This window comes from Sciurus carolinensis, chromosome 6 (genome assembly GCF_902686445.1).
Source record: "Sciurus carolinensis chromosome 6, mSciCar1.2, whole genome shotgun sequence".
Lineage (NCBI taxonomy): Eukaryota > Metazoa > Chordata > Mammalia > Rodentia > Sciuridae > Sciurus > Sciurus carolinensis.
In genome coordinates, this window is record NC_062218.1 from 52,128,081 (window position 1) to 52,147,087 (window position 19,007).

General features: G+C 36.9%; 1 protein-coding gene and 1 pseudogene across 1 annotated transcript; one reads left to right on the plus strand and one right to left on the minus strand.

Annotated features, from left to right (window-relative positions):
• Nucleotides 1-822: 822 nt before the first annotated feature.
• On the minus strand, nucleotides 823-5,237 carry Htr1a (5-hydroxytryptamine receptor 1A). The gene has a single exon (XM_047556357.1). It carries the CDS (start codon nucleotides 4,724-4,726, stop codon nucleotides 3,458-3,460), a length of 1,269 nt encoding a protein of 422 aa, XP_047412313.1. The 5' UTR covers nucleotides 4,727-5,237; the 3' UTR covers nucleotides 823-3,457.
• A 986-nt stretch (nucleotides 5,238-6,223) lies between these two features.
• The window catches only part of LOC124986314 (RNA-binding protein 4-like), a 29,899-nt pseudogene continuing 17,115 nt past the window's right edge, over nucleotides 6,224-19,007 (plus strand).

The window sequence follows — 19,007 nt, forward strand, 5'->3', positions numbered from 1 at the left end:
AACTCCAGAGACTTCTCATTCTCCATCACTGAGATAATGTATTTATCTACATATTTCACCTAAACTCGGATTCATGCAGCTCCTGAATGTTCTCTGCTGTGGCTATAACAACACTGACCTCTGTTTACCCTTGAGGTTTGCTTTCTTTGCCCTGCAGCCATCATTCTGACACACACACACACAAAAGCAGTAAGATTAACAAATACAACAATAGAAACGAGAGGTGTTACTGATGATCCCAGTAAGGGGGAAAGAGCATAAGAATTATATTTAACATAGTAGTGAGTCTTAGAACCCCATTACCAAATTAGACTCAGTCGGAAAGGAAAATGCTCCTTTACTTTCATTAGAGGTGACGACCCCCCCAAACCATGAGCCGCTTCTTTGAAACCTAAGGTAATTTTCTTCTAGCTGGGTGCATAGGAAAGACAGAGAATGCATCTCTGTACTCTCCCTGCTTTAAAAAGCAGGATGGGCCTCTGTTGCTTCTACTGGAGCTGCATTTCTCCTCTATGTGACTCTCACCCTATCCATATTAATTAGACAGATGCCTAAAGCCTATCTGCAAGGGTCAGTCAGGGAAAATGCATGATTTCATGCCTAAACCGTGAGATGGAACATCCTCTTTCCAGAGACAGAATTTTTTAAGAAGAAACTACTCATCTAGGACATGTTTCAGTGTTGTATAGCAGGGTCTTCCCCTAATAACTGTATTTTCATTTTTAATTTTAAAATTTTGCAAGTAAACACAAGTGCACAGAGATTTCAATTAAATAAAGATGCATGTTTTAGTGATATCAGTTTATTGTAGCATTGCCATTATTGAAGTCCTTAATTGTTACAAGGAAAAGTGAAGGCCAATTTTGATGCATAAATACTTTACCTTAATACAAGTACTTTAAAAGAAAAAAAGCATCAGGGATCTTTAGAGCTATGCAGCTCTTTTGCACTTATTACTTTAATTTCTCTATTGCTTGGCAATTACACTCCAATTGAATGTTTCTTTCCCATTCTTGTGTAAAGCCTCTAAAGCAGGAAGAAATGTCCCCAAATCACAGCCATACAATCCTGTAAAAGACAAAAGTAAGTAGAAATTTCAAAATTTCTAATGTAGTATTTGTTGGCCAAGGCATAATTTGAAGGAGCAAATTTGGGGTTTGGATTATTTTAAATATAGAATTTGCTATAAATTTAGTAAAACATACAGAAAAGTTTGTTTTTTCATATAATCCTACTTAGATTATTTTCAACAACAACAACAAAAAAGAAATAGACTTTTCAAATGGATAATCATTGTATGGAAGAAGTCTGCCTTAATTTCTTCACCAGGGCCCAGCATCAGCATTTCATATGCATAGACAAGCTATCCTCAAAGTTCTTAAATTTTCCTCTATTTAAGTGGATTACCATACCTACTCCCAGTTTAGAGAGAAAGAAACCAAATAGAGGCTTTGTTCGGTTTGACAAACAATACAATGGCTTCACATAATAGAGCTGTTCTTTCACCTTCTTACACACAAGTGAACATTTCATTGGCAATTTTTGCAATCTGTAAAAATACAACACAGTTCTCAAAACGACAGATGCAAACATTCAAAACATACAGTTGAAGGAAGAGGAGAGTAAGAACCAATTACTTTGTATAATTACAGGAAAACAAAACCATTATTCTTCCAAAAATTAGAAGCTAGGATCTAACTATGACAAACCTCTGGATCTCATCATGTGACTGGAAATTTACATTCAAACGGAGCACCGAAAAAATTTCCTTTCCTGGGGGCAGCAAAGATCATAACTGGTTTCTCAACAAAAGTGGTGAGATTAGGGAGAGAAAGCTTTGAGTGCTCCATGAATTCTAAGGACACACAGCCGGATTCCCAGTAAACCCCAGGTGCAGAACGACCAGAACAGGCAGCAAATATAATACCCACAAGATTCTCAGAGATTTCCCAGAGATCACCTCTTAACCAATCGGTTAGGGTCCCACTATTTAAGGTGTCTGCCTCTGGGATTATAGAGCGTTCTAACCTAGTGGGACTCATTCGATTCAAAGTTCAATAATTCCTATATGAAAAGCAAAGTTCTGCTAACTTTGTGTGCTGGACGTCTTGAACAAATCCAGTGCAGTGTTTGGTGTTACAGGTTGAACAGAGCTGCTTCCTGATTGGAAAGGGACAAAAGGGTGAGTTAGGAGGGAAAAGTCTGCATCCTATGGATTAAAAATGCTGTTTCGAGTTCCACGGGAAAAGGAGCTAGAATCCCGGCACGCGCACCTTGGAGAGCCCTTCTTTGACTCCCTGCGAAGCCACCTCATAGAGTTTTGTAGCGCTTAAGTTCCCAGAGCTCCGTGGGACCTAGCGCCCGCCAGTTTCAGCAAAGCCTAGCTAATTGTTTATCAGCACTTTAACCCATCCTTGAGGTTGAGCAAAATAACTTGAACCCTGTAAGTACACGGCGAGCTAGCCGAGCACACCGCTGATGAGGAGCTTGGAGATCAGACCTCTCAGTATTTCCAGCACACTGGGGCCGCCGGGCGCCTCCCGCCACAGGTAAGTGGCGAAGCCAGGACATACATACTCGCCCGAAATCTATACAAACAAAAGTCCACTTTTCCCACCGATTGTCAGTTTCTTTGGTGAGTGCTGACACCAAGGCAAACCCAAACAAAAAGGTCCAAATTCCTTCCTCACTCTCCACCCCCTGGCCCGGCCTTTTACTTACAAGTCCACTCAAAGACACACCTTCTAGCCACTTGTTTGAAGTCCAAGAAAACACAGCAAGCAGGAGCAGTGCATCTCAGAGTTATTCTGTGAACCTACGGAGTAAGACGGTAATTCCGGATGCACTACTAGCAAAGGGAAAAGCAGACCCTACCGCCTTTCCAGACGAGCAACGGCATGTTTAGGGATGGAAGACTGCAGAGAGGGAAGCGGGGGAAGGAAAAATAGGGATGAGACCATGAGACGTAAAGAGTTGCCGCCTTTTCTAGGGCAAAAGAGCGAGAGAGATGGAGCAAAGTCCTGAACCTTAAAGTCCAAGTTCTAGAAGTCGTGCTGACGGGTGGAAGTTGTCAGTGAGCATGGAGGATGTGTATAGTTTATTTTGTTTGAATTTTTCTGCCTTGAAAGGTTGAGGCTTAAACTTCCACCCCGACGTTTTGGGGGACAAGAGGAAGCAGGTGATTGCTGGAATCAAAACTAATGCTGAGACCAATGCCCTTCTCATAGACCCTGCGAGTTCCCCCGGCTTTTGGCCCCACAGCCTGGGACCCTTCGCAGAGAGCGCCCTCCGCTGGCGTAGTGGGTGTGGAGGGGGAGAGATCTGGAAGCCGTGGGCCGAAAAGCTGAAAAAGAAGAATAGCAAGTTATCTGAGGTGTTAATTCCAGAGTGCTTGGAGAGGCAGAGTGAATGGGGAGGGTCCTGTGACCCCTACTAGCCCGATACTCTTCAATTATCATCATCGGCGGCAAAACTTGCACTTGATGATCTTCTTAAACGCGTTTTGAAAGTCCTTGTTGAAGTAGGCGTAAATGACAGGGTTGAGCAGAGAGTTGGAGTAGCCCAGCCAGTTGATTATGGCACCTAACAGGGTGGGCATGTGACAGCTGCTCTCACAGAAGGGCAAAACCAGAGCCACGATGAAAAAGGGCAACCAGCAGAGGATAAAGGTGCCCATGATGATGCCCAGCGTCTTCACCGTCTTCCTCTCACGGGCCAGGGCCATCTTGCGCTTGGCCTCGGCGTTGCGCTCATTTTTCCTCTCGAAAGAGGCGGGGGTGCAGGGAGTAGCACTCACCTCGCTGGGCAGTGGCAGGTGCTCTTTGGAGTTGCCCACGCGGTGCACTTCAATTACCTCCAGGGCGGCGCCATCGTCTCCCTGCCTCACCGCGCCGTTGGCGCACAGAGCCCCCACTGACTTGTTCTCCACGCCCCGCCTCCAGTCTCTGCTACCTGGCTGTCCATTCACGCTCTTCTTGGGTTGAGGGGCAGGCGATGTTCCAAGGCGGGTGTCGGCTCCAGTCTTCTCCACCTTCTTGACGGTCTTGCGGATGCGGAAGCGCGCGGCTCGAAAGATGCGCCCATAGAGAACCAGCATGAGCAGAAGTGGGATATAGAAAGCGCCGAAAGTGGAGTAGATAGTGTAGCCGTGGTCCTTGCTGATCGTGCACGCATCGGGGTCTGAGCGGTCTTCTGGGGTGCGCCAGCCCAGCATGGGCGGGATGGAGATGAGAAAGCCAATGAGCCAAGTGAGTGAGATTAGCGCAGCGGCGCGCCGGGGCGTCCTCTTGTTCACGTAGTCGATAGGGTCTGTGATGGCCCAGTACCTGTCTAGAGCGATGGCGCACAGGTGCAGGATGGACGAGGTGCAGCACAGAACATCCAAGGCGATAAACAGGTCGCAGGTGACCTGGCCCAGAGTCCACTTGTTGAGCACCTGGTACAGCGCGGCCATGGGCAGCACAAGCACTGACACCATGAGGTCAGTGACCGCCAATGAGCCGATGAGATAGTTGGCCACATTCTGGAGGGAGCGCTCCAGGGCGATGGCAGCCACTACGCACGCATTGCCCAGCACCGCGCAGAAAATGAGCGTGCCCAGCAGCAGAGAGGTGATCACTTGGTAGCTGAAGGTCACGTCGGAGATACCAGTAACGTTGCCGCCTGTCCCGAAGGGTCCCTGGGACGATGTGGTATTGTTGCCCTGGCCAGGGCTGAGCACTTCCATGCCTGCCTGCACGACGGGAGGGGGAAGGGGCTAAAGACTGCAGGAGGATCTCCCTCGCCCCTCCCCCTAGGGTCTTCTGCCTCTTTTCCTGAAGAGTTTCAGAGCGAGGGTATTCAGGGAGTCAGGCAGGAAGTTCTTACTGCTCTGGCGAAGGCAACTGGAAACAGCAGCTTCTAGGGGCTTCCTTGACTCCCGCGGTCCAGAGGGCTCAGAAGCTCCAGCTAGAAAACTAGGGTTTTCCAGAGAGCAGTTCCCGGATCTCTGGGCGGCGGAAAGGTGGCTGGAATGTCTGTCTCTCGCGGTCCATTCTACTTTCTTGCTGCCCAACTGGCTGCTGGAGTCGTAGTCTTTCCACTAGCAAACAGTCTCCAATCCCAGAAGTATCTGGAATAGAGAAACCCCATCCTCCAGGGTCACTCTGTGACCCTCCTCTCTTTCTTTCCTTCCCACTCCCCACTCTCTCCTCCCGTCTCTTCTCTTTCTTTTCAGCTTCCTCCTCTCCACTTCGTCCTGCTAGCCTTCCCTTTTACTCTCCCTCTTCCATCTCACCTTCCTTTCTTTATCCCTCTATGTGTGGCTCAGTCAGTCTCCCTCCCTCCCACGCTAACCCTCCCCTCCTAATACTTCCCCAACCCTGAGTGTCTCTTTCCTCTGGGTCCCCGCCCTCGTCTCCTTCTAGCTCAGCGTCTTTACATTCAAGTCCCTTTCTGCGGACAGACTCAAAATTCACTTACAGACGACTGATCTGCTGGTCAGACCGATGTTGTAACAAATAAACTCCACCTCCCAGCCAAACTCGAGGAGGAAAAATAAAATCCCTTTCCAACTACCACTGGCTCTTATTTCTGACAAATTCTTAAATAGAGCCAACATCCCAAAGTGGCAATAGGAAAATGAAAAAAGGAGACATAGATTTAATGGGAAGGTGGACGCCTTGGATCAATCTGTAAGTTGTTTTTAATTAATGAAAGAAGATGGAGTATATCTTAGATTTTTTTTAAAAAATCGCCCCCATTAATCATCTAACAGTCCTGCCTGCCTGACATCCCTGGAGGACGTTGTCCGACTTTTTTCCCCCTTTTAACCATGGTGAGTTTGGGGAGAAGGAATTATAAAAGATGTGTCAAAGGATAAGGACCGGTAAGCAGCTGAATCTCAAAGTGATGAAAAAAATCAGCTCGGTATGTATTACACACACACACACACACACACACACACACACACACACACACACACACGCTTTTCAGTTACCGATACCTATTACAATGCACCGAACCCTGCCACCTCCCATAGCTTTGTGGCGAGTAAATTCAGAATATTTTACCTATGTATTGTAAGTGAGATCCTGCATTTTATGTGGTCTTTTGCATTTCTTACAGTACCTTGCAACCTCTGGGGAGAGAACTTGGTGGAATCCCTGGTCGCTAGCCGCCGAGCTTCACTTAATCTCTGTAACTGGTTTCAGCACCTGGGACAGCTCTAAAGCAATAAGGGCTTATGCCGCCACCTTCTGGCAAACACTTTAGAGCTCCATCTAGAAAACCCTTGCTTGTCCAAATTAAGGAGGTATTTCAGAAATCCCAAGCTTGATGAAAAAGGAAGAATTTTATAAAAAGAAAAATAGCACTGACTTATATCTTTTAAATTTCTCTTCAAAATTTTTTTAGTGCCTTCTTTTGCTCTTAACCTTGTGAGCCACACTCCTTTTGAAAGCCTGCAGCATCTGTCACTCAAAAGTTCTAAATTTAATAGCCCTAGGTGATACGTTCATCTGTGTTAGATTTGTGCTGACATAGCCTGTACTTTGGAATTCACACATTTACAAATATTCACCATTTATTGCATGGGAAACAATACTGAATTTTTCAAATGGAATGATTTAACATTGAAAAAAAAAGAGATTTCCATGCCTTTGTTCCAGAAACTGTTTTTCTTTTTACCAAGAAAATGAAATTTAATCCCATTCAAACATAGGTGAAGAATGGTACTTCTAATGAACTAGAATAAACATATAATGCAACAAGATTCACATATAGTTTCTGATTATATGTCTGAAATGAAGGAAAAGTGCAGAATGCAGGCCCCAAAGCAGTTGACTCTAGATAACTTGCAAAGGCTCACTACAGATTGCAATAGTCTTAATACAGTGTTCAAATTTGAGCTTTAAATTTCATAATTTGGGATTTTCCAAGACCAAAAAACAAAAAAGAGCAATCACTAAAGCATCTAAGAAAATCCAGTCAGGTCAATATATACAGAACAGGACAATGTATTTGGAGATAGATTAAGCTGGGCACAGTTCCCATTCAATCATTTCAGCATACCACAACAATGAAACTGTCATTCATGATGATTCATGGCCTTGAAAAGAAAAACGTTAAGTGTGCTTGGCAATACTGACTACAGACTCTGAAGAAGTCTTTTTAAGATTTGTGAAGGCATCCATTCCCCCTTTTGAAATCTCCTCACAAATATAGAACTAAATAGTTTGGTAAAATACAGTTGCAGATCCAAAGAGTATAATGAAAAATTATTTAAAATCTGAATTCTCTAAAGATAAAACTGAAAATATAGTTGAGAACATAAACACAGTAGAAAAGAAATTTAAGTTTTAAAAATTAAATATATACATTATCAAGAACCTACTTGAATAAAAATTGTCAGATTTAGCAATATGTAAATGTAAAAAATTAGTATATATGTCACTGAGCAATTGCACTTTCATCTGTTGGATTCTAAATGTTTCAATAAATAATGAATTATATTTTTTTCCTTTTCAAGAAAGCTACAGAACTTTAAGTAGCATTCATATTTATGAGGACTGTCATTTACTAGTCTACTTAAATATGTGTCAATATAGCATTTTTAACCAAATTAAAAGAAATCCCAAGTAGTTCATATTTTTCCTCATAAATAATGTGCATAATACATCAAATATTTAATTTTATAAAATTTAAAACAAATTTTTAAGTACTTGGATGAATGCTAGGAAGAAAAGTATGGACATAACCATGCTATAATTCTATAGCTTACAGGTGACTAATAGTTGTATATAACTTTTTATTAGACTAATAATAATGTGATATACAATAGAAGCAGAATGATGTTGCATTTCTTCATGTCCACACTTTGCTATCTCTTCTTTATTAAAGAATAATTATTTTATTATGTTAAAAATACAGAATCCAAGATAAGTCTGACCAAATGGTGCAACCCGAAGTTCCTCAATAGAGTTAAGCTCTTATTCTTTAAGGCTTCTGAATTTAACCTAAGGAAAAATTAGCTTTATAACAGACACTATTGATGATATCATTTGAAAACAAAAATTCCAATCATTCTGCTTTTACTCCTTATTTTAATTTACTAGATATGAGTATGAACTTGTCAGGTTATGGATTCGGGGTACAATACATCATCCATCATGTGAAATTTCTCTAAAACACTTCATGAAGGATAAATACTTTTGAACTTTTCACAGTAAATTTGAAATAAGACCAGCATTTCAGTGTAGTTAGTGATAAAAGATAGAAGGATGTTAAGCCAGTTTTGTTGTGAACCTTGAACTTCCTGTCATTACTGAAGGCTCAGTAATAATTGGAGCATCTCAGTAATTGATGTTTTTAGCCATCATTCCCAAATCATAGCAGATTTTTTTAATGAAGGAGAAAATAACCCATATGATAAATAGTTGAAATTTTACTTAGAAGTTTACAAAATTGATTTCTAAAATTTTCAATTAATTTTTTAAATTTTTTCCAAGTAATTGAAACCAAGATGAATTGTTTTAAACTAAAAACACTATTCTAAATTTATTTATCCCTTATCCTCAAGTACCAAAGCAGTAGGGTAATTATAATTTTTCAGAACTGTGGATTTTGATTGCAAATCACTAGGGAAAAAAGGCTTAAAAAGATTAATTTTGCTTAATTTGGTAAATGTGATCTTCTGATCATTATTGAAAATTTACAAGAAATGCAATCAAAATGCCAGATAAATTATTTTTTAAAACTGAGCATCTAATCATCCCCATCCACCTTCCTCTGATGATATCATTCCTTCCCTGCTCTTTATCCCTGTCAGGTACTTCCTGCAGGCCCAGAATTGCACTGGGATTTCAGTGACAAGACACAAAACAATGGAACCTTAGTCTCTACTCCTTAGAACTGAAAATTAGCTTAATTCATTTAGCATATATGCTGTACACAAGCATATAGGAAGTGAATAGAGAGGTAACATATATTCACTGTTCAGTTGACCTTGGTCAAATTAATTAGCCCATTTGTTTCCTCAATAGTTAAATGGATATGATAACAAATTTGTGAATATTGAAGTACATAATACAATTCACTGGCATGTAATAATCTTCAATAAAGATTAAACAATGATAGTAATAATAGTAATAAAAAGTAATAGTATTAGTGATCTCTCTACTGATAATTTCTCAGAAGTGTGGAGAAAGAATTGGATGGCCTTTGTGAAAGAGAAAGAGCTTGAAATTAAAAAATAAATAAGGAGGCCTGGGTTTGTAGCTCAGTGACAGAGCTCTTACCTTGCATGTATAAGGCACTGGGTTGGATCCTCAGCACAACATTAAATAAATAAATAAATAAATAAATAAATAAATAAATAAATAAATAAATAAAGGTATTGTGTTCATCTACAACTAAAAGTATTTCTTTGTAGGAGTACTGGGGATCGAACCCAGGGCCTTGTGCTTACAAAGCAAGCACTCTACCAACTGAGCTATCTCCCCAGCCCCTAAAAATATTTTTAAAAAATAAATAAAGCCCTTTCAGGTGAGGAACTATTATGAAAATAATTTGCATGTGGATATTACATTCTCCTCATTCTTTAAAGTATTTATTAAGTTTCCAATTCTCTAGGAAATCCTAGGTAAAAAAATAAATGGAGAAAAGATTTGATTCTGAAACATCTTGACTTAAATCAGAAGTTATTGAGGGGAAAAAAGAACATACCAACAAAAGTTTAATAACTGGTATTGAACAGGAGTCTGCCCTTTCCCTGGAACTCAATCATTTGTTCAAAAGCATGAAATAAATACTTGAAATTTATGTTGTCTAATCAAATGATTGAAAGTAAAAACCAAAAGTGGTATTTTGTTGTGAGAAATTATCAGATTTATAGTGACAGGTATTAATAAATTACCTTTTAGAGTTCAATTCCTCTACAATGCTATCTTATTGTAAATATTTTAATTATTCACTTTTCAAAGAGTAAGAGCATAGATGTGATGAGACAAATTTTTGAAATGTTAGTTTAGTATTTCCTTTTAATCTAAAGAGAGTTTGAAAGCAAATTCAATCAAATAATTACTTGAAACAATTCAGTTACTGCATTTCATCTAACAATGTGTGTGGGGGGAGGTGCCTATAATTTTATTTGCTTTGCAAGTAACATTTTTTGTTACAAAACATGAAACCAATGCTCACTGCATTATTTTAACTTTTTAGAACATGATGCCTAATTAAACACAATTTTGATTATGAAAAATTGGTCTAAAAATGTGCCTTTTATTTCACTGAAGCACTAATGTATTAGTTGAGAATAATGGTTCAAGGCCAGAGTTCTGGATTCACATAATTGTTCCAGCCTTGAATTTTTCCCTTAATATTTTCATTTTAGTATGCATTATGTAAGATTCACTAAAAATTATAAAAATAATATAACAAAAAATGTGTGTTTAAGAAAAAGTTTAAAGAAAATGTATAGTATGGATTCCATTGAAGCAAAGTCCCATTTACTCTTTTTTTAAGTATTTTTATTGGTTATTTTCAGTAATACGTGGCAGCAGAATTAATCTTGATATAATTATACAAGCATGAAATGTATCTTATTATTAGGACCCCATTCTTGTGGATGTACCCAATGGTGTTGTTCACTATGGTGTACTTATATATGTACATAGGAAAATTATTTTGAATTCATTCCACTGTTTTTCCTTTTCCTATTCCCCCTCCCTTGCCTTCATTCCCCTTTGTCTAATCTACTGAATAGATATTCTTACCCTCTTCCACCTTATTGTGGGTTAGCTTCCACCAGAGAAAACATTCGAACTTTGGCTTTTGGGGACTGCTTATTTCACTTAGCATTATAGTCTCCATTTACTCTTGAATTTGGTGTTTATCATTCCCACAAATGACTTTATACTTTTACATCATATGTATGTATCATCAAGCAATATGGAAAAGGTATCATTATATATGTATTCTTCTATGATTTGGCTATGAGGGGTTCCCCCCAAAGCTCCTACATTAATACAGAAATGTTTGAAGGTGAAATGATCAGATGACAAGAGCTGTAATCTCATCAGTTCATCTTAGTTTGAATGCACTGTGTGGTAACTACAGACAGATGAGGAGGAAGTGGGTCACTGAAGTGTGACCTGGAAGGGTGCATCCTCCCTGTGGCCCTTCCCTCCCCACTCCTCCTTCCTGACCTTGCCATGAAGAGGACAGTTTTCCTCCTCTGGTCCCTTCCCTCATGATATGCTACCTCATCTTGGGCCCAGAGTAATGAAGTTGGCCATCTACAGACTGAGACCTCTCTGAAATTCTGAACAAAAGTTAACTTACTCTCCTCTAAGTTGTTCTTGTTGGGTATTGTGGTCTCAGCCACACAAAACTGACTAGACTAGCTTCTTATACAACTTTCTCATTCTAGATTAGCACTGGGTCCTAATCCAATGACTTAGTATCCTTATAAAATGAGGAAAATGTGGATACAGACACATGGAGGAAACACTACATAAAGATACCAAAATACATAAACACAAAGGAAGAAAATCATTAAGAAAGAAGCAGAGAGCAGAATTATAAGACCACAGACCAAGGAATACTGAGGACTGTTGCCAAACAAAGAAGCTAGGACAGACTCATGGAAGTCTGTCTCATTTGTTCCCTACAGCCAATAGTCTGTTCTGTACCAACACTTTCTCTCAGATTTACAGTCTCCAAAACTGTGAGACAACAGATTTATGTTGATTTTAGCATCTTAGTTTGTGGTTCTTTGTAAGGCAGCCCTAGGAAACCAATCCAACCACTTAAAATATCTATGTGCCATTACTTCATTGAGGTTCAATGTTTTTCCTTGTTTCCTCACTGTGAAGTATCTGATCGTATCTTTTGCTTGTTAAATTGGGTCCCATTTTGTTGTTGATAATGGTTTTGGAAATCCAGTATCTATTATGGATATTAAGATTTCCTCATTTGTATTATCACAAATTTTTTCCCAATCTTTTGGCTCAAATTTTCAACTTTTGAGAGTATCTTTTGGTGAATAATATTTTTCATTTTAGTGAAATTGGATATTTCCTACTTTGGTTTGTGCATGCTGTGTCTTGTTTAAAAAATCTTTTTCTATCTTGAAGTCATTAAGATGTCAGTCAATGGTTCTTTCCAGTTTCATATTTAGGCTATTAATTCACATAAATTTGACTTTTAAGTATACTGTGTGAGATAGGGATACAGATTAATTTTTACTGTAAAAATAAAATATTTACCCAGCACCATTTACTTAATAGTCCATCTTTTCTGAGTTGATTTGCAGTCTCCTCTGTCATATATCGCATTTTCATAAACATGTGGAATTTTTAGTCTCTGTTCTAGTTAATTGATCTGTTGGTCTACATCTTTTCCAAAAACACAGAGAATTAATTTTTACAATGAGTTTGATATCTGATAGATCAAGTTTCTTACTTTATTCTTGCATGTAAATCTCTTGGCTATAGTAGCCCTTTAAGATTGGGCTTTACCTTTGAATCAACATTTCAATCTCCCCCCAATATGCATAGTCAAACTATTATAAAACATTATTAGAATGATAATTTGGGAAGAACAGACATTTTATGTTATTGAATATTCTTATTCATGAATATAATAATGTTTAGTTCTTTCTTGCTTTCAATAAAGAGTTTTAATTTTCTTTATTAATGGTATGAACAGCTTTAAGTAGATGTTTTTCCCCTAGCTTAGTAGATGCTTATTTTTTGTGGTCATTATCATATAAGTGATATCTATTTTAAATATATAAATATTTAATATTTAAATATATAAACATATAAATACATAAGCATATTTCAAAAGTATATATTATAAATTATATATAAATGTATATATATTTATATATAAATATAGCTATATATGTGTGTTTATATATAAATGTATGTATTATATGTTACATAATATAAATATAAAATGATTCTTAGCTCCTTTATGTAATAGAGAATAATGTAATTCCTAGATCATATGACAAAATATGTATAGTTTTGTGAGAAAGTACCAAAATGTCTTCCAAAGCTATCATATGTACCATTTTGTATTCCCACCAGCAACGAATGAGTTTCTGTTATTCTACAACCTTGCCAGCATTTGATGCTAGTGTTCTGATTTTAGGTCATTCTAATAGATATATAGTGATGTCTCAACTTTATTTTGATTAGTATTTCCCTGATAATATATATGGAGCATCTTGTCATATGCTTGCTTACCGTTAGACTGCTTTCCATTACTGTAACAAGTATCAGAGATAATCAACTCATTAGGAGAAAGGTTTATTTTGGCTCACATTTCTACAGATCTCAGTCCATGAATGACTACTCCTATTGCTTTGGGTCTTTGGTAGTAGAATACATCATGATAGAAGCACATGTTTAAGCAAGTTTCTCACCTCATGGCAGGAAGAAGAGGAAGGACTGGGGTCCCAATATCCTCTCCAAGTTAATGTCTTCAATGACCTAATTTACTCCAATTAAGTCCCATCTCTTAAAGGTTCCACCACTTCCCAATAATACCATGAACTGGGACTAAAACTTTAACACATGGGCCTTTGGGACACATTTCAGATCCAAACTATAGAGCATACCAATTGTACATCTTCTTTTGGAGAAGTATCTGTTAAGGTCTTTGACCTATTTTTTAATCAATGTTTTTCTTATTGATGAGCTCTAAGTGTTCTTGGCATACCTTGGATGGCAGGCCTTTATCAAATATGTCTTTTACAAACATTTTCTCTCAGTCTGTGGCTTATCTTTTCATTCTCTTGTCTTAGACAAGAAGAAATTTTTACTTTTATTGAATTCCAACTTATCAATTATTTCTTTCATAGATTGTATCTTTAGTATTGTATCTAAAAGTCATTATCAAATTCAAGATCATCTAGATTTTCTCCTGTGTTTTCTTCTGGAATTTTATAGTTTTTCATTTTATCTTTATATGTGATTCATTATTAATTTTTGTGAAGGTGTACAGTCTGTATGTAGATTCATGATTTGCATGTTGTATGTAGTTTTTCCAGTACTGTTTGTTGAAAACGCTATCTCTTCCCCATTGTCTTGCCTTTGCCCTCTTGTCAAAAATCAACTGACTATATTTATCTGAGTCTATTTCTCACTATTTCATTCCATTGATCTATGTGTCTATTATTCTGCCAATAATAGTCTTTATTACTGTTTCCTTATAGAAGTCCCAAAGTCAATTGGTCACAGTTCTCTAACACTTCTCCTTTAAAACCATGTTGGCTATTCTGGAATTTTTGTCTCTCTATATAAACTTTAGAACCAGTTTGTCAATACCCACACCTTTGTTTGCTGGCGTTTTCATTGGGATTGCATTAACTCTATGGATTTTTTAGAAGAACTGATGTCTTAACAATATTGAGTCTTCCTAAGAACATGGAGCCTCTATTTATTTAGTTCTTTGATTTCTTTAATCAGTGTTTTATATTCTCCCACAACAATTTGTTTGTAGTTTCCTTTTCTTATAAATGTTTTGGTCTGGTTTTGATATTAAGGCAATACTAACCATAAATCCCAGTTATCAAGAATACAAGTAACAATAATTGTTGGTGAGGATGTGGGGGAAAAGATACATTCATACATTGCTGGTGGGACTACAAATTGTTGCAGCCACTATGGAAAGCTGTATGGAGATTCCTCAGAAAACTTGAAATGGAATCACCATTTGACTCCACTATCCCTCCTCAGTTTATACCCAAAGGACTTAAACTCAACATACTACGGTGATACAGCCACATCAAAGTTTATAGTAGTTCAACTCACAATAGCTAAACTATGGAACCAACCTAGATGTCCTTCAATAGATGAATGCATAAAGAAACTGTGGTATATAAACACAATGGAATATTACAAAGAGACCACAAAAAAATAAAAAATAAAATGGTGAAGAAGTACTTCTTTTGCATCAATTACCTGAAGGAGGTTATAGAGAATTGGCAAAATTTTTCTTAAAAATTTGATATAAATTCACCATTCACCTGCCCTGGGTAAATGGTACTTTTTAAAAAAATTTTTAAATTTTATTTGTTCTAATTAGTTGTACATGACAGTAGAATGCATTTATACATTTTGATAGATCATACATAAATGGAGTATAATCTCTCATTTTTCTGATTATACATATTACAGAATCACTTCAATCATGCAGTCATACATGTACATGAGGTAATAATGTCTGTCTCACTCTACTATCATTCCTTCTCCCATACCCCCTCCCCTCCCTTCACTCCCCTCTACCTAATATAAAGTAATTCTATTCTTCCCTATACCCCACCTCATTGTGAATTAGCATCTGCATATCAGAGAAAACATTTGCCCTTTGGTTTTTGGGTTTGGCTTATTTCACTTAGCATGATATTCTCTAACTCCATCCATTTATCAGCAAATGCCAGAATTGCATTGTTCTTTAAAGCTGAGTAATATTCCGTCATATATATAGAACCTATTTTCTTTATCCACTCATCTGTTGAAGGGCATCTAGGTTGATTCCATAGTTTAGCAATTGTAAATTGAACTGCTATAAATATTGATGTGGCTGTGTCACTGCAGTAAGTTGATTTATATTTTTTAAATTACATTTTCAACTGCTGCAGGGATTACAAGGATGCAATTAAATTTTGAATTGTTTTTATTTTAGTGTGCTTTGTCAATTTTAATAAATTATAATTTCTTCATTCTTTATTTTGACAACCAAATCATCCACAAATACTATAACATCATTTCTTCCTTTCTAAGATTTTTGCTTTAATTACCTTTTATTTCTTAATGAACTGGCTAGGACTACAGTTTAAATTTCCAAGATTCAGTTATAGAGTATACTCTTCTCATTCATATTAGAAAGAATAGTTCTAAAGCTATACCACATACTACATTTCTGAAAAGTATGTTTAATCATGTCAAAATAAGCCCTACTCCTGGTTCTATTTCTATACTTATGTTACTAATATTTTGTTTTAGTACTTTTATCTAATATCATGAGTGGAATTTATTTATAAGTTTCCTGTCTGGTTCTGTCCTACCCTGCTACCAGTACCAAAGTCATACCAATCTCATAAAAATTAGTTATGGAATATTCCCATATTGTATTATTCTTTGAAAAAAAATCTTTATTAGACTTCAATTATCTGTTCTTTGACTATTTGGTAACTCTTGTAAGTAAAAATTTTTGAACCTTTTTTGTTTGTTTGTTTGTTGATTTTTTTTTCTATTTTTGATGAATATGTGTTTAACTCCTGATTAATGAACTTTAATGACAAATTGAGTCTTTAATGGCAAATTGAGTCTTTATTATTCTTCTAGGACTTACTTTAAGTTATGGTTTCTTTTAAAATTTGATCATTTTTACTAAGTTGTTTGAAACAGTGATCTTTCCTATAACCACAGCAAGTCTGTTTTGGTCCTTATTATTTGTGTGAGCCTTTTCCCTTTAATTTATCCCTCATTCTTGGTATTTTGTAGTGGAGAAGAGTTTAGTACACAGAATCTGCAATACTTAACCAGAAGCAGAAGATTTTTTTTAAAGGCTGCTTGAACAATTTGCACCAGCAACAAAGTAGGTAAGGCAGGAGAATAGTTTAGCACTGAGTTTATTATGTGTTCAATAAGCGTCAGTAAAAGAAAAACCTTAATTGGTTTTCCAAAATAATTTCTATATTGGGCTTTGCTCATCTTTTCCATTTATGTGAAATATATTTGTTATACAAAGAAAATAAATGTCCATCTGCATAAATAATAATTAGAATATTGTGTTTTATATTTTACAAACCAATTATACACAAATTAACTTATTTAATGTAAAATAAGTATTAGGACATTATGATAAATAATTTGCATTTATAATCAATGAATTAAAAGTTCTACAGAAAAGGACTTCTTTAAATAAAATTAGTCAAAAAGTATTGTCAAAGACAATATCTTATTTGAAATTACCCAAGAAATAACATTTTGAAAAGTGGTTAGAGTTCATCAGCAACAGCCTTTAAAGTCTATGATATCCATTTTCCAAAAATACTTTATTCTTAATTTCTAATACCACCTCAAAAAGTAAAAATAAATAGCATATTTAATAAACAACACCTTTCAATATGTTTATTGTGCACAATAGGTCCTTTATTCCAGCCCCATCCCTTAATGGGAAATAAAACAAAAACAAACAAAACAATGATTTTCCAAAGGCATAAATGTGCATCCTGCCCCAGAGCAGGGGAGGTGAGTATAGCAGAGTATCAGATTGTCACTGAGTGCTGTGTTGATACCATTTTGGTGTCAAGAACAATAATGATATCAAATTTTTCTATGAAAAATCTAAAAATTAAAATTTGACTCCAGATTGAGTATATCTTTGTTTTGGATTAATTTTGGATTTTGCAGCTTTTTCTAATTGTTTGGGAATTATAGCTGGGCTTGTTAATATTCTGTAGCATTTCAACTGAACAAGATGGTGGTCTTTGTGTGCAGTTCTGGATCTCACCCTTTGGACTTCATAGCCAACTGTTCCATGTTCAGTAGAAAGAAATGGAACTAAGTGCCAGTATTGGGAATTAAGTATTTTGGCTTCTGGCTCAAGATTTCTATAAAGTAATAACAATGATAGCCAGCATGACTGAGTGCTTATTATACACCTGGCACTATGCTAAGCCTTTGCCATGTACTGATATTTAACCTTCACAACAGCCTAGACCTAATCAATTTTTAAGTAAATAAAAGGAAGTCCTTTTTAAGCGGTTTAATATGTTGAGAAAATAGAATTTCCAGCCCTGAAAAATTCCTTATTAAACGTAGCTACCTAATTGTAGCAGTTGAAATTGCTTATACATTCAAGATCACCAACTATGAGCAGGAGGAGCTGGGCAGTAGTGAGCAGAGAGGAAAGACAATGTAAGTGTCCTATCTAGGAATCTCAAACTCCTGAAATCATTCCTTCCGGATGCTTTATCTCTCTTTCTCTCTTTCTTTTTTTCTCTTTCTTTCTTCCTTCCTCTCTTTCTTTCTTTCTTTCCTTTCCTCTTTTTCAGTACTGGGAATCAAACCCAGAAGTACTCTACCACAAAGCTACATCTCTGGCCCATTTATTTATTTATTTATTTATTTTTGAGAGAGGGTGTTGTTAAGTTGCTAAGGCTGGCCTCAAACTCATGATTCTCCCACCTCAACTTCTGAAGTTGCTGACAGTACAGGCAAGCACTGCCACACGCAGTACCTGGATCATTTCTAATTATCATGTATTAAAAACTGGCCCCTGGTCTCTTGGGAGGATTCTGAATATTTCCTGGATTATCTGCTTGAAAACTTCCTCAATGTCCCTTTTCTAAGAAATTTTCCATCTATTTATAAAGCAGATCCTATAGCTGATATTTCAAAACAGTAAGAACTGCAGAACATTTTCAATCCAAATTTATTCGATTTGCAGAAAAGAAAACTAATACTCCTCATAGCGATTTGCCCCAAAATGCACAATTTTTGTTTCATATTAGCCTGATGCATTTTAGCCTAATGAATCAATACACGGCTGACATTATTATGCAGGTTTCAAACTGAATTGCCCATTTGTGTCCAATAATCAGTTATTTCCTTCCTCTTCTATTTTTTTTATTCAGCAAACACTTATTGTACATCTATGATAGCCAGGCAATATAGCATCCACTAGGACTATAAAGATAGAAAGACAGCATTCCTGCCTTAACTCATTCATTGGAAGTATGTTCCCTAACCAGACTTGGGGAGTCTAATTATGGGTGGGGAAGTGCCCTGACACAGCAACTCAGTTTTCCCATCAATCTTCCCTGTGTATTGAGTTCTGACTACTTTTTCTAGGCAATGATATAATGTAATGAACATTTCAACCTTTGGGTCAGCAGGGCAAAGAGGGGCAGCCAATTCCGTGACCAGTAGCCTCTAGTGGTTAGTAGTTTCTTCTCTTCATCCCAGTATGTTTTACAAATATTATCATTTCCTATATACCCCATAATC

Excerpts from the sequence above, each read along its gene's own strand:
- Htr1a (XM_047556357.1), bottom strand. The coding sequence starts at position 4,726 with ATGGAAGTGCTCAGCCCTGGCCAGGGCAACAATACCACATCGTCCCAG.